The 24,810-nt window shown below is 35.9% G+C and overlaps 3 protein-coding genes across 4 annotated transcripts; all 3 read right to left on the bottom strand.

Moving 5' to 3' along the window:
* Positions 1–1,147: 1,147 nt before the first annotated feature.
* On the bottom strand, positions 1,148–5,126 carry LOC121651676 (taste receptor type 1 member 1-like). The gene is made up of 6 exons (XM_042004036.1): positions 4,945–5,126; positions 4,400–4,697; positions 3,525–4,247; positions 2,817–3,023; positions 2,415–2,535; positions 1,148–2,210 (listed from the first exon to the last, which is right to left on the bottom strand). Exons 1-6 carry the CDS (start codon positions 5,124–5,126, stop codon positions 1,288–1,290), a joined length of 2,454 nt encoding a protein of 817 aa, XP_041859970.1. The 3' UTR covers positions 1,148–1,287.
* Positions 5,127–9,639: 4,513 nt separating this feature from the next.
* Positions 9,640–15,231, bottom strand: LOC121651612 (taste receptor type 1 member 1-like). The gene is made up of 6 exons (XM_042003949.1): positions 14,972–15,231; positions 14,455–14,752; positions 13,596–14,321; positions 12,444–12,650; positions 11,985–12,105; positions 9,640–11,320 (listed from the first exon to the last, which is right to left on the bottom strand). The coding sequence occupies exons 1-6, from the start codon at positions 15,175–15,177 to the stop codon at positions 10,392–10,394; spliced, it is 2,487 nt and encodes an 828-aa protein (XP_041859883.1). The 5' UTR covers positions 15,178–15,231; the 3' UTR covers positions 9,640–10,391.
* A 2,988-nt stretch (positions 15,232–18,219) lies between these two features.
* rer1 (retention in endoplasmic reticulum sorting receptor 1) lies at positions 18,220–24,365 on the bottom strand. 2 transcript variants are annotated; one of them, XM_042003951.1, is made up of 7 exons: positions 24,257–24,365; positions 22,801–22,882; positions 22,517–22,621; positions 21,893–21,989; positions 21,556–21,634; positions 20,553–20,688; positions 18,220–20,126 (listed from the first exon to the last, which is right to left on the bottom strand). In XM_042003951.1, exons 2-7 carry the CDS (start codon positions 22,879–22,881, stop codon positions 20,037–20,039), a joined length of 588 nt encoding a protein of 195 aa, XP_041859885.1. In that variant the 5' UTR covers position 22,882; positions 24,257–24,365; the 3' UTR covers positions 18,220–20,036. The 2 variants fall into 2 exon arrangements, with proteins under 2 accessions (XP_041859885.1, XP_041859884.1); XM_042003950.1 differs by lacking the exon at positions 24,257–24,365 and having other exon boundaries at positions 18,220–18,726; positions 20,072–20,126.
* Positions 24,366–24,810: the final 445 nt, after the last annotated feature.

Here is a 24,810-nt window from a genome sequence, read left to right as displayed (position 1 = left end):
GGATCGGCCCTGTTATGTGAGACACCGGAGGCATTTAAAAAAGTGACCCTCATGTTAACCTTAATGAAACATGCACACATATTTTGAGAATTATATTAGTGAAATGTTTATAAATGATCACCAAAATGGCATTAGAGTGAAAACAATCAAATCTATGAAGATGATCTAACTAAGGTCAGTAGGCAAACTGATTAAAGCAACATACAGAAATAAAACGGCATTATAAATCAAACTCAGCTGTCAATTGTGAATGGGCCACATGGCACCCTCACACTAATATTACTTTAAATGAACTGCAACTCTGAGAGGATTACATCCATGTACTTCTGCTGCTTACAGAAATGCAGCGTTGTTTCACTTTTCTTTTGTTAAAGAATTAAATATAAAATGTCCATTATTTCTGTAATTAGGTTTGCTTCATCAGCTTTAAGATGATTTAGGCCATATATGCTGACACTTCAAAAGTCTGTAGGGATTTAGTAACTTTAAGACACCCCTGCAGTTGAACTATATATTTGGAGACATGATGCTTCATCTCTTCCCTCAGTTATGCACCAAGCAGATTTCATGAAGTTATCGCAGAACATTGAAGTTAAAAATCTTTTAAAACTGGAAACTTGAGAGAGGCTGGACACGTGTGTCGTTGTACATGCACTGTGCACACACGACCACGAACTGTAGAAGGCTAATACGACAGGGTGTCCATTTTGAAATTTTAAAAGAGATTAATTGAAAATGACTTAAATGTTTATATTTCAACAAAGGCGTGTACCTTAAGATATAAAAATGTACTTAATCACTGGCATTTCAGTTTCACAGATATCTTTCCCATGGTATTTAGATTTGAAAACAGGGAGCTGAACCATGAAAATATTTATAGTGCAGATGCTCATGTAATAAGACCAGTTTCACAGTCAATAAGCACAGCAGCACAGTTTATTTCATATTTGTTTTGTCAGTTTTATTGACTTGGTCTGTAGAAAATTCAGTTGTTTAACTTGCTTAACCACTAAACCATTGTTATATTTGCATTTCAGTTTGGCAAAAACACCCAAAAACAAACATGGAGTCAAAACCAGTACAAGAACTACACAACTAACTAACGTTGCAGTTAAACACAAATTCAATTACTGACTAAAGGGCACCGTATAACACAGAAGCTACTGATCAGTTTTGAAAATTCCATCACTTACATGGAAAATAAATAAATAAATAAACAGCTTAAAATCCAATATTTACTATGGAAAAGAAATAAGACCTGGAGCACATCACATTCACAGCCAGAAGCTACTGACTGATTGTTTTGGTATAATTCTGAATGAGACCTTGGAAGTACTGCTGTGTGTTTTTGTGGGGCTGAAAAATAATGATGTAACATTTTGGCAGGAAGTACCACAACAGAAAGGAGTAGAGACTGGAGAGAACAGCCAGCCCATTAAAAGTTTGGATGTTCTTTCCACGATAAAGCATGAACACAGTGACAAAGATGATCCAGGTGAAGATCAGCAAGAGGAGGCAGAAAGTTATCGCTTTGGCCTCATTGTAGTTTTTTGGGAGATCTTTTCCCATGTAGGAGAAAATAAAGCAAAGACAGCACAATAACAAAGGCAAAATCAGAGCACAAGCTGCTCCAAGATTTAAGCCACAGAAAAGTACGGTTTGCTCTGGGTACCATGAAGTTTCATTGTAAGGTCTGGGGGGATCATAAAAAATGCTAATCAGGAAGACAGCCTGAGTGACAAATGCCCCAGCGATAAGTAGCCATTGTCCGTGATATTTCATCCACCAGCTGTGGAACTTGGGGATCTTTGCAGCCATTTTGAAAATGCAAACAATTTGAAAGGAACGCACAACAAAACATGCCAGACAAACAGTGTAGAACAAAATAAACGGGAAATATCTCAAGACACAAGAAACAGGTGTTGGCTGACCAAAGTAAAAAAACACACTAAAACTACACACACCGAGGCAGATTAAAATCAAGAAGCACATTGGTCCTCCAGCAGATCTGACAACAGGCGTGTTGTAGTTGATGGCAAAGAGAACAGACACGGCCAGACTGAGGCCCACCAAGACACAAGTCCCAACCATGATCACTATAGCACCAGTGTCTGTGAATGGTATGTACTCCACCAGCCGCAGACTGCATGATGTGCTTCCCGCTGTAGACCACTCTGTGTCCATACAGTTAATGCACTTGAAGGGATTCTCTGTTTTCACAGAAAGACAGAAAGGTAAAGACTTGGTTAAGTTAAGTAAGTAAGGTGGGTGGAGGGTGACGGGGTCTAGTGGGCATATTTGATTGTCCATCCCTCTCAGTCTTTGAAAAAAGCTTGGTATGAGTCACATGCCATCAAGTTAATAATGAAAGCCCAACTTTCTTCAACTCCAGCCCCTCATTCGTTATCATTTACCTGTGCTGTTGACATAAGTGTTGCTTGGACAGATTTCACAATTGAAGCAGCATTTGTGGACTCCAGTTTGCTTTTTTACATGTCCTCCTTGACATTCAGGGGAACATAATGCAGTTGGCACCTGTATGACAATCAGCCACAAACAGTAAGTAAAGCAAAAAAAAAAAAAAAAAAAAAAAAACCTGAAAATAGGAGCAGAGACTAGAGAGTGTAGAAGATGATGGCAGATGGGAGGGTGGTGGTGGTAGAATTAACATAACATCAATTTTTTACTGAATAATCACAAATTTGAACACATGAACAAATAAACAAAACATGGTATCCCATACATGGAACACATTAACAACTTTATTCTGAATTTTACATCATCTCTATACATATTTCGACAAAAAGAGTACTTACTTCTCCATCAGAGTACCACTGAACTTTGGTGGCATTGATGTAGAATTTGACTGATGGGTAAAAATGATAAAAGCCAATTTCCTCTGCACCACCACTTTGGTTCCAGAAAACAATAGAAAAGGATCCGAACTTTGGGTCTCCATTCTTATCAAAATGAACTGTCTGGTTTAACAGTGTAAAACTGGACTTTTTGAGCTCTTTTAGAACCTGACGTAGATACACAAAATACAGAAGGCTATTATCAGCATGCATTTACAATGGACTTTTAGGGTAGTGGTTAAACTGATATTATAAACATACTGCAAGGAAAATAATTGCTATCTGATGCTTCTCTTTGGAGGTTTTTAAAATCTGGTGTAGTAGACTGGAAACTAAAATAATGCATTTAAATTACGATTCACATTTACCAGGGCAGTGTTAAAGATAAGCGAATTGAGGTGGAGGTAGAAATCACACAAAACGCTCTCCATAAACTAAAGTTAACAGGGATACCTAAATTACAACAAAGCTTGAAAATGATTTCTAGAAAATATCTAATTAAAATAGACGGAATTATGTAGACTGTGGCTCCACATTTCAAAATTTACCCAAATATTTGAAAAGTTGACCTGAACTGCTGTGTGTCTGTTTGTTTCTATTATGTTTGGAAAAAAAGGTTGATATTTAATCAAAGTACCCCAAACCAGCAAACTGTAAATGAAAACTCACCATGTGTGGGTGCACTGTAATGTTATCACATTTGCCAGCTCCACATTTTAAGGTGTTGTGTAAAGCATGAGCAATGGCATACACAGCAGAGTAAACAGGAAAAGAGAAGGATGGATCTGGAGCAGTAATATAATCAGCACTCAGGTCACTGCAGTTGCAAACCTGATTACAAAATGTCTGTGGTTCTGCATTTCCACTAGGTGCCCAGCTTTTAATGGAATATATGTATTCATTAAAACCAGGGATTGTTATTACTGGCTGAGACACCCCAAGAACAGTTCCAATCCTTTTGATTTCTTCCATATTTTGCAGCTTTTTGTTTAAGGACCATCCATCGTCTGCTATCCACACCTTCTGGTTGACATTCAGCTTAATTGCAGATTCAATTACAGCTTCGGCATATGTTTTTGGAGCAAAAACAACGATGATTTTAACATTATTCCCCTCTATCTGTTGGAAAATTTGAGAGTGATTTGTGTTGCTATTGAGGCCCTTGTTGTAGGCTAGGCAGATCTTGGTGTCTTTAATCCTTTTAATGAACAGTTCAAGTCCATCAATGCCAAAATCATTGTCACTGTTAAGGAAAGCAACCCAGCGCCAGTTGAAGTGCAGTATGATATTGACAATCACATCTATGGTGTTTTTGTTTGGATACACTGTTCTTAGGAAAGAGGGATATTCAATTTTGTTTGAAAAGACACTGGCACTACCTCCGTAACTGACCTGTAGGTACAACAAGGGGATAGATTGTTTTCAGTGACAACACATTCTTGAATTTAGAATAAAACAAAACAAAAACAACTTTATTCATTAGAACTGCTAATGTAAATTGATCTGATTACTAAAATACTTGCAAAACACATTGGTAAATTTACCAGTGGAATGAAATCCGCCATGAAAAGTGGGGCTACAGTCAGAGTCTGAGTGCTCGTGAAAGGACCGACGACTCCAATGACTTTAGACAGATTTTTGGGTTGTTCAGCCCAAGGTTGGATCATGTCATTGACAGAGATGAGTTTTAAAATACCAGGAAAATTTTGTGTATTTGAGCAGTAGTCAAACATCTCATAACCGAGAGATACATTTGGCAGCAGGCTGGTAGAATTATTTATTTCCTCTATAGAGAATCTCATCAATTGAAACCTCCGATAGTTTGCAAGCAGGAAAGGTTCACTACAAAAGAAAAGGGACAAGATAAATGCAGCAGTTTGGCTCAAGTACACTGTTAGTTTGGAACATTTGTATAATACAAAGCTATTCAGACATTATATAACTTGCAAAATTCCTAATCTATAAGTAAACAAGATTATCTAGTGCGCATACGTTTGTAGCAAACACTTCAAAATAACTTTTCCACAAGTTAATCTACTTTTTGTCTCTTACATGCACTTAGAAATGTTCATATATATTTCAAACTCACCTGGAGCAGCTTAAGGCTTGTGGTCTGTTTTGATGGAGAGGTGTGCTAACTTGGTGAATATCAAAAAGTCCACCTATCAAATAATCTCCATCCAGCTGAAACTCTGAGGCTGGGACAGTGCATTGAGTCATAGCAATTAGGAAAAGTCCCACAAGACAGAGCGGAGCAACAAAATGTTTCATTTTTTTTAAATTAGTGTTTAACAGCCTGATGTTACCTCTAAAGGACTTTGCCTCTGCTTTAGTAAGAGACACTACTCATAGTTAGCCTCATCATTTCCATGCTTGTGGGAAAAAAATCCATATGAATAGATAGTTGGTGAAGAATAAACAAATTACTATGCAAAAGCATTGAGACTTGCTGTACTGACACGTGGTGATGTACATAAGGTTTAACAGTCTTAAAGATTAAAGATGTTTTGCCATTAAAAGTTTTCTCTTTTAGCTAGGGAAACGGTTTAAATTCACTCTATGGGAAATATTTAAAACGACTTAGAAAAATATTTCCATGTTGAAAGAAATCTTGGAGATAGGTTACTGTTGCTACCACATACAGGACGTCCAAGTAGTCACAAATACTCAAAACATCATATTATAACACTGAAGTATATGGCAGAGTTGAGCTAAATATTTTGATGGCATCACACAGATCATCAACTCGATTGCCCCAGAACACAACCCTTTGCTTCCATGAAACAGTCAGATTTTATATACACTTAATTTATTCAGTTGCAGAAATATCCAGATTGTGATATTCAATCAAAACTAACCACATGGCTTTGCAACAAAACTAAAATGAAAACCACTATACATGTACTACTTCAGTTTGCCTTGTATTTGCCAGTTGTGTCCATGATAACCAGTTACTGAAAAAACTAACAAGTTACAGTTAATAGTTATTCAAAAAGTAACTCTTTTTTGATTACTTACACCAAAAAGTAATGCATTTTTTTAGTAATATATTGAATTACTTATATATATTTAATATATATATTTAATTACTTTTTTAAAAGAACATTCTTAAAAAATTAAGTTATGCTAATAACTTAATTACAGTGTTGTATGAAATAAGTCAGTTAAAAAATCTTATAAAAATATCTAACCTTGAAATAGGGATGTCTTATAGTTATTACTGAATTACTTCATTCAGTGCATTAATAGAAAACAAGGCAGTGACATGAATCAGAAAGCTGCTCAGCCTGCATGTTATAAGACACAGAGTAATAGAAGTTTACAATAAGAGAGGGGTACAGTAGAAAACACGACTCGTGTTTGTTAGTGAATCCTAGCAAATGGATTATTGCATAGCAGTCATATTTAATGAACCTTTCAGTACCAGTTTAACATTGTAATATGTCAGTATTAGCAATGCTTAACATCATGAACCACATGGCCCTTGGTTTCAGACGCAGCAGCAGGTCCATCATCATGTCCAGATCATATCACTGAGGATGTTAAACAATGTGAACTCATGCAGGCAGTGAAGTCATTCAGTTCACAATCATCTATAGCTGATTCAAATGAAAGAATCCCAGTAACACTTAAATCAAGTTTTATTATATTGTATTTTATGTTATAATCAAGTCAAGATAATCTTTTATCTAGCTTGTATAGTGTCTGTCCTACTTGTGGCAGATAGTCAGGTCAGGTCGGGTTAATTTATATAGCACATCATAGGTCATGCTGCCCAAAGTGCTTTACAAACTACAGTAAGAGTGTGATATAGAAAAAAGACATGAGAAGAAATGGGAATTGATGGTTGCTCTGAAGATAGTGAGGAGGTTGAAGAGAAGAAAGAAGAAGAAGAACAGGAAGACAGTGAGAGGCGGAGCACTGCAGAAGAGTTTCTGCCAGACGAACTAGGACTATGGCCAGAGGAGCCATTATGTCATTTTCAGGTTAATCTAAGATCATATTTATTTTTCTTTGTGTTATACCATGGGAAAAGTATGCGGAAGAACTAAGGTGAACATAGAGGCCCACCAAGATGGTTTGTACACAGAGCCCGGAACACTGCTACACCCCCACATCCCTACAGTGTACTTTTTACAGTGTACTAATTACTTAACCTTGCATCAAAACTTTGACACAGCTGACCTAAAAGGTATTAATAAACCTTCATGCACATTTACAACCACCTTATGCTTTTTTATATATACATAGGCATGGAAACCATGTACCCTGCCTCATTCATCTACAGTCATTTTTAATTTGTGTCTTTAAATGATTCTCTGGGTTAAAAAGACACCTGGTTAGCCAAGGAAAAGCTTTTATGATAACAAATCAGTTAAATGGGGAAGGAAAATTCCTTTGAGAGGACAGTAAGTTGAGAATGATCTCCTCTATGAAGGCAACATATGTTTTTGTCATTCACCAAGAGAAATGTTTACAATTACAGAAGACTTGTCACAGAAAAACAAACACAATAAAGTCTAACAAAAAAAGATGTTAAAAATTAAATAAAATCAACAAAAATATCCTGACATCAGCACCTCTTTTGCCATCATACAGAAGAAGAAACGCATGATTGTAGGGATGGAAGTTGAAGAAGATTACAAATATGCAACTTTGAAGTCAGTTGTGTCAACATTATGTGTCTTTTTATTATTGTGAAACAATTTAGAGCCGTAAACATCTTGTGCTTATTAAGGGAAACGTTTTAATAATGTAATGGCAAGGTTTGCTGGATGAGCTGTAAATGACAGCACTGACGCAAAGATTGCATCAGGTTGCAAGCAAATAAACACAGTGTAACTCATTCATTCAACCAGGTAATTTTGGTTTAAGCTGAAATGCGACATCCGCTTACAAATAAGCTCTGCATGAATTCATCTTTGGCCACACAGGTTGTTTCAGAGAAATTCATTTGCAATCACGGTGTGGTTGACAGTGATTGATGAACAGAGCATGAGCTGGTATCTCATCAGAGTGGGTGTGTAACTCCTCTGTTGTGTAGAACTATGGGGATTGCTTTACAGGTTTATGTAGTAGTTTTGGTGCTAAGAAGTCATTGTGACATGTTGGATTTGTGCCATTTTGTTTATTTACTAGGAGGGATGTTTCTTTTTTCTCTCATTCACCTCATGCTTTAACTTCACTCTAAAACCCCCTTTCTTGGGGGAAAAGATGGAGGAGATGGGGTTCAATTATGCAAGTTGACAGATATTCTGTTAATTTTTTTTATTTTTCTGTGTAGTTCAAAACCAATATCAAATTGGGCAGTGGAAGGTAATTAAAAACAAACTTGACAGTTATTTTACAAGTAATTAGTACAGACTCAGAATAGAGTTAGTTAAAGTCAAAGCCCTCATTCTATACAGCACTTTTTTCTGTGCTAAATCATATTTATATTCTATCTGCAAGAACAATGAGTTATTCAAAAATAAAAACTAAATTTTTTTGCAAACATTTCAGTCTTCTATGGACCTTACATGTAAAATTAACCCTCTATGGCATGACTTTTTATTTAAAAAAAAGAAATGACCACTTATTTTTGGAGGAGCTTGGTGGTACCTAATAATATAAATATCATACAATTGTACAACTATTTATACCCTTGAAGTTTGTACCCTATAAATACCAGTATAGCTAAATTAGGGTACAAGATGGCCCACACAGGTACAAAACTCATAAACAGCAGTACCTTTGAAAGTACTACGTTTGTACGACTTGTCCTACGACTTGCTCACTGTCTGAAGGAATGAGTCGTAGGCCAACGATATCCTTGTTTTTTGATCTTGCATACATGTATCCATCTGCCTCTATTCTGAGCATATTTGCTCCCCTACTTGTTTGTGTTCTATGTTTATTATCAGAGAATTAGGGGGCAGCTTAGCAAACTGTTATTGGATGGAGTTGCTGAATTTGGAGAGTTTCTATAAATTTTACCGCTGTCAACTCTGTGACCTTGCATCCAATTAATTTCGTCCTTACACTCCCTGTACTAGTTGCTTTCATGATGGACGTTGTGAAAACGTAGCACAGATTTCTGAAGATGTGCACAAACAAGCTTAAAAAAAGGCAAAACATGTGAGGCAGCCATGATGGACATCCTTACATGTAATCAAAATTATATTCCCTGCCAAACTCCTCGATCATGAACATTCGGCTTCCAAAATGTTTTTAAGTCCACCTCCTGTCAGTGGTAAAGTAAAGAAAAAACTCACTATGGTCATTATTTTGCAACTAAGCACATATTCACTGTAGAATGACGTCTAAACAAAGTGCCCTAACTGCACATTGTTGCCCTTAGAAAACGAACAAAAAAAACAAAGTTTTAATATACAAGTAACAAAATTAGTTTTAAAATGCTCAAAAACACTTTTTTACATGTTCATGCATGTTGAAAAGTGATGTGCATCCTGCCAAATGGTAGCAGTGTGCACTATGTAACTGCTCCCTGAAAGGACTGCTCCACGCCCAGCTAATACGTCACAGCCCCACTTTTAATTGGACACAGACATGTCTAGTGATATTTCAAAATTTTTTCCTCCTCAAAAAACCTAAACGGGCAGTGTGAGGACCTGGTATGTGGTTTGTTGCCTGAGGGCAACACCATGCCATTGAGGATTAAGAAACCTGAGAGAGCAGAGAAAGAATTTCCCAAATGGGATAATAAAGTAATAAATAAAATTACATGAAATAAAAAACACTTTATTTAATTTTTATTCTGGCTGTTTGCCAATGATATGCATGCTGTAGGGTAACTATAAAAATATTTACTCTTCAAACAAAGTTAAAGAACTCTAAACTAAGTGATAACAGTAAAAATGGCACAGAAATCTATATGTACCGGGCTCTAGATTCAATCTATATGCAAAATGTTAGAAATTAAGTTAAGTGCTGTCTTGATGTGATGAAAATAATATTCTAGCCACTTAAAAAAAAAAAAAAAAGAATCACCCACCATCCAACAAGGGTCATGTGTTGCATGATATGTATATAACAGAAAACAAAACACACAAGATATTTTATTAAATAGGTAATAGCAATAGTAATAGATAGGTTTTGTAAAACTAACCTGTAAATATTCACACTAGCAAAATGCTTAACAACAGCTACTTCACGTCCGGGTCCATCGTACATCATTTTTAGGTTAAGTTTAGGTTGTGAAGTACTATATCAATTATCCTACAAAAATAAACCTAATCTGTACTTACATTGTGAAAGGATTTCTTAAAATAAACAGCTTATTGGATGACTGCATATGTTTAATTAATTATTTCTAAGGCTTTGTAAGTAATATGAGAGCACACTTAAAAGGTACACAGGTGTAATTTTAAATTCATATACATTAAAAAATCAGCAACAAAGTTAAGTTACAACAGAAAAAGGGGAAAAATATTAACTTCTACACACTTGGTTTCTTTTTCTCTTCTACTTCTGCAAAGCCAAATTATCACATCATTAAAAGTACCAACAAAGTTTCAAACTCATTTCTAAGGGAAGCTACTGGCTAACTGTTTTAGTATAACTCTGAATGAGACCTTGGAAGTACTGCTGTGTGTTCTTTTGGGGCTGGCAAATAATGATGTAACATTTTGGTAGGAAATACCACAACAGAAAGGAGTAGAGACTGGAGAGAACAGCCAGAGCATTAAAAGTCTGGATGTACTTCCCGTGGTAAAGCATGCTTGCTGTGGCAAAGATGATCCAAGTGAGGATGAGCAGGAGGAGGCAGAAAGTTATCGCTTTGGCCTCATTGTAGTTTTTTGGTAGGCTTTTTCCCATGTAGGAGAAGATAAAACAAAGACAGCTCAACGATGACAGGAAAATCAACGAGCCAAATGCTGCTTGAAGATTTAGGTCACAACCAAGTATAATTTTGTCTGTATACCAAAATGTATCACTAAAAGGTTTTGGTGTGGCAATGGAATAGCCTACAACAAGTATGAATGCCTGAATGATGAATGCCACACTGATGAGAAGCCATTGTCCGTGATATTTCATCCACCAGCTCAGGAGCTTGGGGAACTTGGCAGCAACTTTGAAAATGCAAACAATCTGAAAAGAACGAACAAGAAAGCATGCCAGACATACAGTGAAGAACAAAAGAAAGGGCAAAAACCTTAAGACACATTTACAAACTGTGGGCTCATCAAAGTAAAAAAACACACTAAAACTACACAGACAGAGACATCCTAAAATTAGGAAACACATTGGTCCTCCAGCAGATCTGACAACAGGTGTGTTGTAGTTGATGGTGAAGAGAACAGACACAGCCACAATGAGACCCACCAAGACCCAGGCCCCGACCATGATCACTATAGCACCAGCGTCTGTAAATGGCACGTACTCCACCAGCCGTAGACTGCATGATGTGCTTCCTGCTGTAGACCACTCTGTGCCTTTACAGCCGATGCAGGTGTAGGGATCCGCTGTTTTACACAACACATGGACACATGAGTACTTTAAAAGGAAATCAAATAGCAGCATTGTGCCTTTCACCTTTTGGCAAGCTTGACACACTTTTAAAGGTCATTTTAACAAGACTGATATATGCAGTGATCACAATAAAAAAAGCCAATATAGCTGTGTCCATTCAGTGTAAAATGAGTGTGAAACCACCAGACTTTAACTCAACTGAAAGCCTCCACCTTTCAAGCAATTGACACATTCCACATTAGTTCAAATTCATGTTGCGAAGATTTTGAAGAAAGAAAAACAGAAATGACAGATTTAGCTTTTCAAATTCTGTATTTGACCAAATGTGAAATATTGCCAATCTCCTCTTCTGTTCAGGCATTTAATAGAAAACAGAAGACATTAACGTGTAGTTTTATTAATGGCCAGAGATTTACTTTGGTCACAGTGATGTTCTTTAAATTCAGTTGTACATTTTTGCTAAATTTAGAGATTTTCTTGAAAGAAACTATTGCATCCATGAGACTCGACTAAAAAAAAACCTAACAACACGATGCATCTGTGCTTGCCACAGTTATGTTTGAATGCATAAAAAGGCTTAAGAATCAGAGGTCTAAATTAAACAAAAGGTGGCATATCCTCTCAACCTGTCTTCTTCTTGTATCCAAAACCATTTACCTGAACTGTTGACATAAGTTCCATTTGGACAGATTGTACATTTGAAGCAGCATTTGTGGATGCCTTCTTGTGTTTTTGAATATCCTGAGGAACATTCTTTGGAACAAAATGAAGTAGGCACCTGCATAAGTAATGCATTAAGCACAAAAGAAAAGGCAAATCATTACTAATACTGTTAAGGACAGCTAGTTAAATGAGACTCAAGTGTTTACAGACAATTTATTTAATTTTTAGTTTGCAAAAACATTGCACATTATATGAAGACATCTGAGTTACATTAGCATTAGTTGATATTCCTGATAATGTGGCTTGCTTCTCATAGTTATTACTAGATGTATTTTCTTTTATGAACATTTTATTTAAAAATATCCTCCTACATGTCATCACAAAAAAAAAAAAAAAAAGAAAAATCTAATTGTACAAACTTTCATTTGGGGAGGAGTGAGGGAAACTATTTACCTCTCCATTTGCATGCCATTGAATTTTGGTGCTGTTGAGCAAAAACTGGAATGACGATTGAAAGTTATAAAACCCGATTTCTTCTGCATCACCACTGTGGTTCCAGAAAACTATTGAATAGAGTCCGAACTTGGGGTCACCATTCTCATCAAACTGAATGCTCTGGTTTAATAGTGTGAAGTTGGACTTCTTCAGCGCTGTTAGAACCTGTGGTTGGAACACAAAGTTCAGATTACTGGTAGATTTTACACCCAGTTAGTGGTGGTGGGTTGCAGCCTGTATGAATTGGGCTTTCATCCCACAGATGCCATCAGATCTCATCAGATTAGTGAGTTTGGAAGCCAGGTCCTACTGTTGTGTTAAAGGTGTAAGATACTACTTGGTGCAAATGTCAGGATGCAGGTTATCTGAGCTGAACAGTGGATGTATGGGGCTGAAAATCTGAACTTATTCAGACATACTTTAAATTACATTCTTTCTAACAGCCAGCAGGGAAAAAAGTGTAGAAATCAAAGAAAAAGTCACCCTGCTAGATTTGGTTTATTTACTTTTTCTTGTAAATTTAATGTTTCAGTTTCTTTCTATTTTTTTTTAAATTTCCTCCAATAAACAAAGATGTTTAAAGCAGAATTTAATTTTAGGTGAGGCTACCTAGTGATAGACAAGTCATTACCCAGTTAGAGAACGTAGTTTTTGGTGATCTTTGAGAGATTAACACTAGAGTCCAGTGTGCAAAGAACAAAATGGCAGTTATTACTAACAATATAAACAACAAACTATAAACCAGTGGGTGATTCAATATTTACTCTATTTTTTCTTTGTACTGTGAATAAACCCTCAGATTTTTTTAACTGGACAAATTTCTTTAGCAGCGAGCCTAATCAAGTATTTTAGTATTGTGCAGGTTAAATCAAATCAGTGTAAAAGAGGAACTTTTCTTTTACCAATTTGTTTTTCTTAGAGCCATTGTCTCTGTGCCTCACATACTCTCCAACACGCTCTTTAATGTTTGAACCGTGCATTCATTACTGAATGAACCAAACAAGAAACAATCACTTTCCAAGAAAAAGGATAAATGTATCATAAACAAAACCTGAAAAATAATTCATTAGTGAATATGAATTAGATAAACTAAGTAATTTGTGCACTTACCATGTGTGGGTACACTGTGATATTTTTGTCACACCTTCCATTTCCACAATTTAAGACGGCGTGTAAGGCATGGGCGATGGCATACACAGCCGAGTAGACAGGAAAATTAAACGATGGGTCTGCTGTAATGACATCTTCAGCGCTAATGGTGCTGCAGTTGCAAATCTGATTACAAAACGTCTCTTGTTCTGCATTTTCACATTGATCCTGGACTTTGGAAGAATAGATGAAATCACTGAAACCAGGTATGGTCATTTTTGGCTCAGCAACCCCAAGTACAGTGCCGATATTTCTGATTCCTTTTTCCTTGGGGAGATCTTTGTGTAAGGACCAGGCATCCCCTGCTATCCACACTTTATTGGTAAAATTTTGACTTATTGCAGACTTAATGAGCGCTTCTGCGGTCCATTCAGGAGCAAAAACAATAATAATGTTTGCATTAAGTGTCTCCATCTGTCTGAAAATTTGAGGATAGTCTGTATTAAGATTAAGGCCTTTGCTGTATGCCAGGCAGATCTGAGTGTCTTTTATCTTGTTTATAAACAAGTCCTGACCATCTCTTCCATAATCATCATCGCTGTAAAGGAAAGAAACCCAACGCCAGTCAAAGTTTAGCAAAATGTGAAAAACCACTTCTATTACATCCTTATTGGGATGCACTGTTCGTAGGAAAGATGGGAAGTTCTCTTTATTTGAGAAGACAGAACTAGCTGCTCCATAACTGATCTGTAATGGAAAACAGAGACGTCACCATCTTCAGGACAAATGTAAAGCAATTAACATTCTTATGTGTATATTTTCAAAAAAATTTAATACATTTTCTTGTACAAAGATGCGTTTCAGGCCAGTATAGAGTTACCATAGGAATGAGATCTGTCATGAAGAGAGGTGCAACAGTCCGAGTCTCGGTGCTTGTATAAGTGCCAATCACTGCTATCACTTTAGACACATTCTTGAGTGATTCATTCCAGGGTTTAATGAAACCATCAACAGACATGAGGTTGAAAATACCTGGAAAACTCTTTGTGTCTGAGCAGTGGTCAAATATCTCATAGCCAAGAGAAACATTTGGCAGTAGGCTGGTAGAGTTACTAATTTCCTTGATGGAGAATCTCATCAACTGAAATCTCCGATAACTTGACAGAATTAAACGTTCTCTGTGGACAGAATATAGAGAGTGACACAGAGTGAGAAATTACTTTCAATACTGTTTTTACACACTTTGTATGTTTTGGGCTCCTCGGCATATTTGATCACTTGTCACTTCATAACAAACCAATTCATTTGTTCATAGTATTCACTATTTGGGGAAACTGTTGCCTCTTAAAAATAAAAATAAAAATAAAGAAATCATCAACCAAGACTAGAAACCTTACCTGGAACAGCTGATGGTTTCAGGTCTGCTGCTGTAGAGAATTTCACTAACATGATGGACATCAAACAGTCCACCTAACAAATAATCACCCTGCAGCACAAACTCTGAGGGTGTGACGGTGCATTCAGGTAGGACACGCTGAAGATATCCCAGCAGACACAGATGTACAAGAATCCCCTTTGGCATCATGGTTTGCCCCTCAAACATAAACTATTGTAGAACTTGCTTCGTCAGGGCACGGCTGAAATAGGTGGGTGGTTGAGCTTCTGTGATCATTTTCATGATCTGCAAATGAACCGGGTGCCCTAAGTGCGTAACGGTTGAAAGAAAACTTACAAATCAGTATGCAAAAGATATCATCTGATCTGCTGTTTCCAAGTGGCTGTGATGGGAGTTTGATGCCTCAATTGTGAATTTCAATCGAAGGTGAGAATATAAATGTGAAATAGGAAAAAAAATTCCACTGTAATGGTACGGTGGCGTGTTTTGAGGATGTTATATAAAAATGTGCACAATGTTATTCAGACAGGAGAGAGCATAAAATATTCATGATCAGTGTAATATCCAAATATAGTGTTATTAAGGTGTATTAAATAAATACTATAAAAAATGTTAATGTACAATCAAGAGGAAAATGTAGCTGTATCCACTTTATTGTGTCCCCAATCTTGAAAGGTGAATTAGAGGATTTAATTTGATGTTTAAGATATGCAGGCATGAGAGGTTCTAGACTGACCCAAGCAAAATGTACTTTCTGGATACACTAAGTGTAGTTTGTAATGATATTTTGTCCTTGAAAGAACTTGGAAATGTATAGTGCGCAATGTGTTTATTTTCTTTTGTGTAGCGTAGGCAGGCAGCCTGCTGCAGCTTGTCAATGATGAGTTAACGCAAACCCTTGGAGCAGTGAGAAAACTGAAACAGTGCTTCATGCTGAATTGAGACTGATTGTTTATGTACCAAGTTTGAAGACAAATTATTTTACTCTGAACAAGTATTTTCATTAGAGTACAGTTTTCTGAAATTGTTGTGAAAGGTTGATGTTCACAAGACACTAAAAGACCTTTGTCACATTTCAAATCAACTTAATTTTTTTTTCCTTTTTTAAAAATATTTGAGTAGTTGAGAAATAAAGACCCTACAGCATAACTTTGTGTCTGCTGTAACTAATTTCACCAGTTTCTACATATACATTACCATTTCCTTTTTGTCAGTATATACACTGATATTCTTGTAATAGAAATAATTTAATTCTGTGAGAAGGTGTGGTTATATGGATGAGCTGTGAGCAAAAGCACCCACGGATTTTTGGTGGCGCCTATGCTAAACTTTTAGATCCTCTTACAAATGAGCTTTGCATGACTGCAATTTTAGCCACTCAGATAATTTGAAAGATAATTTGCGATCACTCTGTGGGTGTGGGTGACAATGGTGGGTGTGCAGAACATGAGCTGGAGTCTCTGTAGGAAGAAATAAAAAGATGGGTTAACATGATAATGTACATTTTATTAATGTAAGAATGGCAGGTAAGATCTCAGTGTTATGGAGAAGATTCACACTCTAAGTCTTTTTAATATGTTCTTTTTCCTCTCAGCCTTCAGTTTGATTCTTTGGACCCAACATTACAACATAAAGTCTGTCCTCCCACCCTCCCTGGACCCCTTTTCAGTTTGCATATCGGTGGTAAAAGACATGGGACCAGCTATTATAAGGAGCTCTTGACTTGTGCTATTAATCTAATAACTCAAGTGTTACAGCTAGCAACCGGGGGTGCTGTCAAATATGGATAAATTACACTTTCACTCATTTAACAATTAGTTTATTCAGAGGCGGAAAACAAATCAGTGCCACGAAAGTAGTTCTTCAGGTTTTCAGAACAGGCTCGGATTGGTTACAAAAAAAAAAAAAAAAGAATTCGTAACACAGTTGAGGTCAGCATGCACAGTTACCACAGGTTTGAGGTCCGTCATGAAGAGCAGCACTGAGGTGCTTGTGATCATTACTGCTCTCTTTAGACAAATACAGAGATGCATCTCAGGGTTGAATGATACCATTTACAGACATCAAGTTTAAAATCCTCAGAAAATTCTTTACATCTGAACATTGGTCTAAGATTTCATTTGTTTGGTAGTAGGCTGTTGAGTTATTTCCTCAACAGAGAATCTCATCAACTGAAACCTCGGATAACTTGACAGATTAAGACATTCACTGTAGACACTGAAGAAACTACCATTTTAGTTTCAATACTGTTTGTACACTTTGTAAACAGTCCACTGGAACAGATTTAATCACTTGGTTTTCTTTTTTTTTTTTTGTACAATAAGGAATGATCTAAATAATGAAGACATGGTTTAACAAACCTGATAAGATTTTTCATTTGAATGGCTGAACAAAGATTTTCAAAACTTATAGCTGCTATAGACAGATAACCTTTAAGAAAGTACTTTTTACTTACCCTGAGCAGAAAAGGGTTTCTGGTGTTTTACAAGGAAGAGTTCAGTCACCTTATGTATATCAAAAAGTACTCCTATCAAATAATCCCCTTCCAGCTGAAACTGATTTCTTAACAGTGAATTCATTCAGGACAGACTGACTCTACCCCAGTAAGTAAAGATGAGAAAGAACTAGTGGGGGGTGGTTTTCCACACTCAATATAAACACGACAAAAACTTGTCTTGGATTTCTTCATGTTAAACCTGAGCTGGTGGATAGTTTAGAATATATAAACATAGCTTAAAATCCTGTTGAACACAATCTGGTCTTCTGTCCCCTAATAGATACCCAGGAGCAAAAAACCACATTATATTTTTAAACTATCACATGGTAATATATAGTAGATATTGCCCCCCCCCAAAATAATTTTGTTTTGTTACATTTTGTTAAAAGGTCAAATAAAAACATATTAAAAAAATTGGACTTTTCTTACCATTTTTTCATGGGTCGGGCCTTAATGGGTTAATGCTGCCCAAGTCGCTGTGAAGCACACGGTATGAGATCTAGTCTAAACCTGTTATATGCACTATACTTTTTAATATACAAATAACATTTATTAAAAACAAAAATTTTATTTATCTTCCTCACAACTGTTTACACCAACTTAAAAAATAGAAGATAATAATTAATAAATTAATTAATAAGAACAAAGTAATGAATTAAATTGATTTTACAGCAAAACTACAGTAAGTCCTTTTGGTCAGTCCTACAAAAAAACTCTAAAAAGACACCCAAATATAAGCCACGACACATTTGTACTGTTTGAAGGGACACAGCCTCTTTAATAGCATTTGGAGTGGAAAAAAAAAAGATTACACTTAAATTAAAATTGACTTTTTTCGCACAAGAAAATAACATGCAATCCATGAAAAATATTAAATTAATCATTTCTAGAACCCAATTTACCAGTTTAGCTTTCATCAGTTTCAAATGAAATTGATTTTAACACTTGCAAACATGTTGGTGGTTGGATGAAAAACAGGAAAAAAAAAAACTAAATAAAAATTATCTCAAAAAATTATATTTTAAAATATATATACTGTATATACAGAAATCCAGACAACCCTTTTGGAACACAAACTTTTTACAGGAAAATGTTCTGATCCCTTACTACAGTGCTAATCAAAGTTTAGTAATGACAGATTCCCAGCATTGTGATAAAAGAAAATCAAAAGGTTCATATAGAAAAGAATGTGTGATCGCCACCCACTTCATCCATTTGTTATAATAAAAGCTCTCAATCTTTGTTTTCTTATGTTTCCTCTGCAAAAGAAAGAGAACAACAGTTTGTTTGGAATGACTAAATTTACCATTTTTCTTCTTTCAAAGTAAACACAGATAGTAAAGAACAACATGACCTAGTCTACACAAAGCAAATGGACCTCAGTCTTTGGGGCACGGATGGGTAAATGCTCCAAAGAGAAAAAGTCAGTGGGATAAGCTTGTTTGCTAGACTGCAGCCTCAGGCTGATCGTGTCTTTAAATAAACTTGAATACCGGTTGCGAAACTTTGAAGAGAAAATATTTCTGGAACAATTCTCCACATGGTGTAAAAATCTGAGGTAAAGTAAGTTTATTTACTTGACATTTCAAGCTAAATACACCCCCCCACCCCGAATCTACTTATACACAGACCCAAAAGATTTATTTTTATTTTAGTTTACAGAGGTGCTCCACAAAAACCATGTCCCATTTCTTAAACTCTAATGGCGCAAATGTAGAAAAACTGATTTAAGGTTGATCACAGACTACAGTAGACTTGGGATTAGTAACACCCTCCTGGAATTATGCATTCAGTCATGTTGTAGGGGGCTGAAGATTTAAATGTCATCATAAAATAATCCACCTTGACACTTCTAAATCAGAGGAAACAAAAAATATCTGTGCCAAGTATCACTGATTCTGATGTTTCTGTGCCCATCACGAATGTCTTAGTTACCATAGAGAGCAACTGCCTTGGACACTTTTTAGGTAGAGCAGCATGTTTAATCACAAAATATTAAATTGTTCAATGTGAAGATTTATTTTAAATGAAATTTTACCTTACATCTAATCACATTTTTCTGCAACTAAACTTCACTAACTTTCAAGTTGTTACAAATAGGAACATGTTAATCAAAAGTTGGCAGATTGGGGGGAGGGAGCTGTACTAGAATCATCAATGAAAGAACATAAAATTACAAATTTTACTACAAGTTTTTTTCAGTGTGGTTCCCTCTTGATGACTGTTAACTTAACTAATGAGGTTAAAAGGCAAAAGGCAGCACTGAGTCTCACCTGCTACTTAATAAATGCAAACCAATCTTAAAAAAAAAAAAAAAAAAATTAATAGGCAAGGCAGTATCTGAAGATTATTTCGATCCATGCTGCTCATACTCTCATCCAACACTGTGAAACATGAATCAAAACTTTTTCATGTTATGTTTTCATGTTACTGTCCAGCTTCAACAAAAAATAAAATAAAATAAAATAAAATAAAATAAAGGAAAAAAAACTCTAATCCTTGTCACTCCCCCACTAGTTGTGACCAATAAATTTCAAATGAGAATGAGATGAAGGGTAAGTGGGAGTTCTTAGCTAGCAAAAGTTTTCCCTGTGTCTTCCTTGCCTTTATATGTCCTCTTCCCATGTGTGAAGGGCAGGTATCTGTACTTGATCATATGCTAGAGATGGTTGAAAAGAAAACAAAAATTAGTAAAAAAACCAGGGTTAACAGGCACAGAGACTTTGTCAAACGTATCTATGAAGGAAAACAAACTGCACAAAAAACAACTTCCCCTGTGTAATAACATGTAGTTAAAAAATGTACTGAAAAAAGGAGGAAACTTCATGAATATTAAAATATTCCGTCTTATCAAAAGGTTTAATGATTAATCCTTTTGTTTAATTTGTTTTCTAAAATGACTGCATATACTTCAACATTTTAGATCTAGTTAATGTCCATAGAACATAGATGAGCTTCTTGCTATTAGCAGCTAATTTTATAACCTTCTAATAGACTGCAGTGTTTTCATTACACTGTCATTGTTAGCCTACTGCAGCCAGTCAATTTATACAGAGCATGTACTGTAGGTCTGTCAGTGTTTTACCTTAATCTGCCTCTTCATGGTGATGCAAAAGAGCATGATGAAGTACATTACAAGTATAGGCCAGAACACTGGCACATTGAAGGCATCAAAAAATGTGCAAATCATGGCGATGACGATGCCTTTTGTTGCTGAGTGCCTGGCGAGAAAAGACAAATTTCAATTAAATCAATAGAACCAAATTTATGCTATCAAAGGAGCATACTTTGTCAAGAACCGTGAACTCTAACTCAGTTATCCACTGAATGTGTCAAATTCAGCACTTCAAAAGCTAATTAAAAATGCATTCAGAAAAACAAGCCTACACATACAGCTAGCCACAAGGACTACCTTAAACTTTTAGAAAAACAAAGAGTGTGTGGTGAGAAACGCTGCATTTAAGCGTATCAAGGTGATTCCACAGTAACAAGGCAAAATGATAACTGAAGATGATAGTAGGATAGTAGGAAGAATGGTGACAACGCAAATCTCCCAAATCAGGAGAAGAAGCTGAAGCAAGTGCATGAATAGAGTTAAAATCTAACTATTCATTAAAACTCTAAAAGGTCTGGATTTATCAGCTTACTTTTTAAACTATATTGCATAGTGGAGTGTCTGATAACACTGACAAATGTTTGACCTTTTTTCCAAAAAGGAAGTGTGGAATTTGCATAAGCACAAACACAAACTTTAAAAACATGCTACAATGCTGAGCTGCAGCCTTAATGCAAAATAACAGACAAGTTCCTCTATGTACACTTTTACATAACCACTCAAAAAATCATCAGCTGCTGTTGTGAGCTGCTGGTTTCATATACATATCCTGTGTATAACAAGGACACACCATCTCTTAGTGTCAAACGCAAAGACACCAACTATCTCTGGTTTATGCTAAGAAGCTACATCCTCTTCCAAATGAGCTCTGCATGACTTATTTTTCACCACAGAGGTCATTCTAAAGGAAATTATTTGCAATCACTCTATAAATGAGGATGATAAATGGCCAGACCCTGCGCTAGACTCTTACCAGAATTTGAATTCAGGCAACCTCCTGATGAAAGGGCGGAACTCCTCGTTCTGCTTGGTAGGTAGGGATGGGCCATCATCTGCAGGAGAAAGAGGTTACAGGATGACAGAGTGCTTTCCATATCCTGTAACTACTCCAGTATAAAGGACAACACTTGGTAGCGTACATTTTTACTCAGGCTTCTGATGGAATTTAAATTAAGCATATCTGAAATTAATCAATAACCTAAAAAAATACACATCTTGGGAGCACCCCTAATCTCAAAGAGCCTACAAATCATGACTTATACAACAAATAAAGAAAACTGCTCTGATGTAATTCTCTGATGTCAACTTGCCTTCATCAAGCAGTGAGGGATCCACTTTTGGCGATAGAAATGCAATGAACAGGTTGAGATGGTAGATTCCCAAAGCGTATGTTACAATATACCACCCCTGAAAGGCAGCAAAAGAAATCACCATTAAAAGTATTTCTGAACAGGCAATAAACACTGACAGTGTTACTAAAGTAGAATTGGATACACCAACAAGCAAGAGTATTTTCCATAGACAGAAGAAGTACAGCATCTAACACAAAAATACAAGGGCTACTGTTTTGCTTTGTTATCAAGAAATATTAACCTACAACCACCTATCACTTTGTTTAAATAAATGAATGTATGAAGTAATAAATTAATAAATATATAAATGTTTAGAATTTTTATATTCAAACCAACTTTTCACCTTGGATGACTAGTGCAAAAAAACAAAGACACTGAAATCCAGTTGAACAGAGGAAATGATTAGTTAAATAATTAGCAGAGGTGAACTTATACCTGTATGAAACAAAAAGGGGCATTCCCAAGTTAACATGTAATGGCAGCATTTATTGGTGTGTAATGTATGCAAGACTGCCAGTATTGCTTACATTTTCCATCTTCTTTGTGAAAACGATGATGTAATAAATTAGAGAAAAAAAGTACCTGTAGTATGTACACTCTGATCATGTAGACAAGAGTAAGTAGTAGAGTAACTGCCCATCGCACCGCATAGAATGGTGTTGACTTGTCAAGCCATGACTGATAGACCTGTTATAAGTAATAAACAGAAAGAAACAATGCTAATAGATAGAGAATACCACCAAGATTTAATCTTATATAAAACACCACATCTAAAAATGAGTGTGGAAGCATTCCCACATGTTCAACATGACTTACACTTAATAGATCTTATGATGCATTTAAGATTTAAGTAACAGACACATTACCTGTCCAATCCCTGTGAAAAAGGCAGCGACTACAGATGGTTTGCCATGGATTGACTCTCCAACACTGTCCCCTTCTGACATTCTGCCAATGCAAACAAAAATGTTTTGTTAAACAGTAGAACAGAGGTAAACTATTTAAGATTTAGTTTGTCATCATCTATTATGCACAAGTCTAGTGTAACCCACTTTTTTTAGCATAACTTTACAACAAGTACATTTTACTAGCTACTTAAAACAAAACCCATTAATTAAAACAAATCAACAAATTAATTGAAAGGAAAAAGGTGTTCATTTGAGAACACCAGAAAATAACTCATCCACTAGAGAGGCTTAGACGGTAATACACAATATATTAGCAGAAATTGAGTCCATTGTTTGTCATTTTACCATATACCATGGTTAGTCTCTTGTACTCCATTAGTTATGAAGAAGTGAAAGCAGATTGCCAGCTATCGGAAATTAACTGCATCACTGGTATTTATTTAGCCTGGTATCAACCGTAGGTTATTGCTCCAAACTCCACATATAAGAGACATTTTTATAGTCTGAGCAAAGGGTCCATGTCTAGCTACTTAATTTAGGGACTCTGGAATTTTTAGATTTTATAGATTAAATCATTAATGTTTCGGTATCGTTAATCCCCAAAAGTGCAATTCCCACTTTAATCTGAGGTCATCTTTTCGATTATTTACTAATCGTGTTGACGTGTCACAACGATTGTGTAACAATATAGGTTTAATTTTAATATTTTAACCAACCCGTGAAAACTATATGATAAAGGACAATCCTGGTTTTAGCTAGCTAACATTGGCTACATTGCTAGCTAACGAGCTTAGGTTGTCAGATTATCTAGTAAATGTATTTCTCAAACTCGGTGACTGGCAAACCAAAATTAATGTCAAAAACATTTTTTTTGAGTGGTACTAACGTTTCGACAGCTATATAATTTTGAAACATTTACATTGGCTTACAAATTAGCCATAGAAATGGCTAACTAGCCATGTAAATGTGCGTTACCCTCTGGCCCGAATTACAGCTTATATGGGTTGTGTAGTTCTTGTGAGGCTTCCGTAAAAGACAATCGACCCGAAAATGAATAAAAAAGAACTACATTTCCAAGAAATCACGGGGAACGTTTAGTAAAGGCTGGTAGAAGAAATTGTAGTCCGTCAGTGTCTCTTTCCTTTGCAAGCATACGTTAGCAGGACATCTTCAAACTACAAATACCAGTACTGCATTTGGTGGGTTGACAACTCACTTCCGGTGATGCGGTACTACGTTGGCAACAGCTAGCAAGTTAGCACGGTTACAAATAAAACTACCCTCTAGTAATGTGTCTGTAATGACTAAATTGCGAAATCGTTTAGAATTTATTTCGCTGATCCTAAACCCATCAGTCAATGTTAGTAGTGTAAGCAATTAAAGTGGAAATAAAAAAATGACGGTCCTTTCTTACCTGATACTGCCGCTGTGTCACTACCCGGCTCTACCTAGCTAGCTACACTAGCCACTTCTTTGCAAACTGGTGTGCACACGTCAGTACTTCCGCAAGAATCAGAACATAGAGCAGGAAGGTTAGTAGAGCCTCGAAAAATGCAGCACTGAAGTTCGACTGCACGTTATCTTGTGGACTGGGAACGAATACACCATGCAGAAAAATGTAACATTTTAAGTCTTATAAAATTAAAACGAACAAATATACATTTCGATGCACAGCTCCTTAAATGTTGCAATTTACATTTCACATTTCTAATAAAGCTCAGACCATACGTCGAAACTCCTTTTATTATTTTGAAAAAGAGACATAAAGGAAGGCAAATATTTAAAACAAGCAATGTGCTTAACCACAGAAACAAGTGACATTTATGAACAATACATAAGTACACATCATACATCTCTTTACAACAAATAATTATAAAAAGAAACAGGACTTTTAAAACAAAACAGTTTCTATTTACATACTTGAAATCAATAATACTGATAATCCTATTTTAGTTCACCCTTTAAGCA

The sequence above is a fragment of the Melanotaenia boesemani genome, chromosome 13, assembly GCF_017639745.1.
Source record: "Melanotaenia boesemani isolate fMelBoe1 chromosome 13, fMelBoe1.pri, whole genome shotgun sequence".
Taxonomy (NCBI): domain Eukaryota; kingdom Metazoa; phylum Chordata; class Actinopteri; order Atheriniformes; family Melanotaeniidae; genus Melanotaenia; species Melanotaenia boesemani.
This window is presented reverse-complemented; position numbering and strand designations above follow the sequence as displayed.

Excerpts from the sequence above, each read along its gene's own strand:
- LOC121651676 (XM_042004036.1), bottom strand. The coding sequence starts at position 5,126 with ATGAAACATTTTGTTGCTCCGCTCTGTCTTGTGGGACTTTTCCTAATT. Across the intron at positions 4,698-4,944 it reads CAAGCCTTAAGCTGCTCCAG|TGAACCTTTCCTGCTTGCAA; the intron begins GTGAGTTTGAAA and ends TTTCTTTTGTAG. Across the intron at positions 3,024-3,524 it reads TTACAGTGCACCCACACATG|GTTCTAAAAGAGCTCAAAAA; the intron begins GTGAGTTTTCAT and ends TATCTACGTCAG.
- LOC121651612 (XM_042003949.1), bottom strand. The coding sequence starts at position 15,177 with ATGTTTGAGGGGCAAACCATGATGCCAAAGGGGATTCTTGTACATCTG. Across the intron at positions 12,651-13,595 it reads TCACAGTGTACCCACACATG|GTTCTAACAGCGCTGAAGAA; the intron begins GTAAGTGCACAA and ends TTCCAACCACAG. Across the intron at positions 12,106-12,443 it reads AATGGCATGCAAATGGAGAG|GTGCCTACTTCATTTTGTTC; the intron begins GTAAATAGTTTC and ends TTACTTATGCAG.
- rer1 (XM_042003951.1), bottom strand. The coding sequence starts at position 22,881 with ATGTCAGAAGGGGACAGTGTTGGAGAGTCAATCCATGGCAAACCATCT. Across the intron at positions 22,622-22,800 it reads TTTTCACAGGGATTGGACAG|GTCTATCAGTCATGGCTTGA; the intron begins GTAATGTGTCTG and ends TACTTATAACAG. Across the intron at positions 21,990-22,516 it reads TCAGAGTGTACATACTACAG|GGGTGGTATATTGTAACATA; the intron begins GTACTTTTTTTC and ends GCTGCCTTTCAG.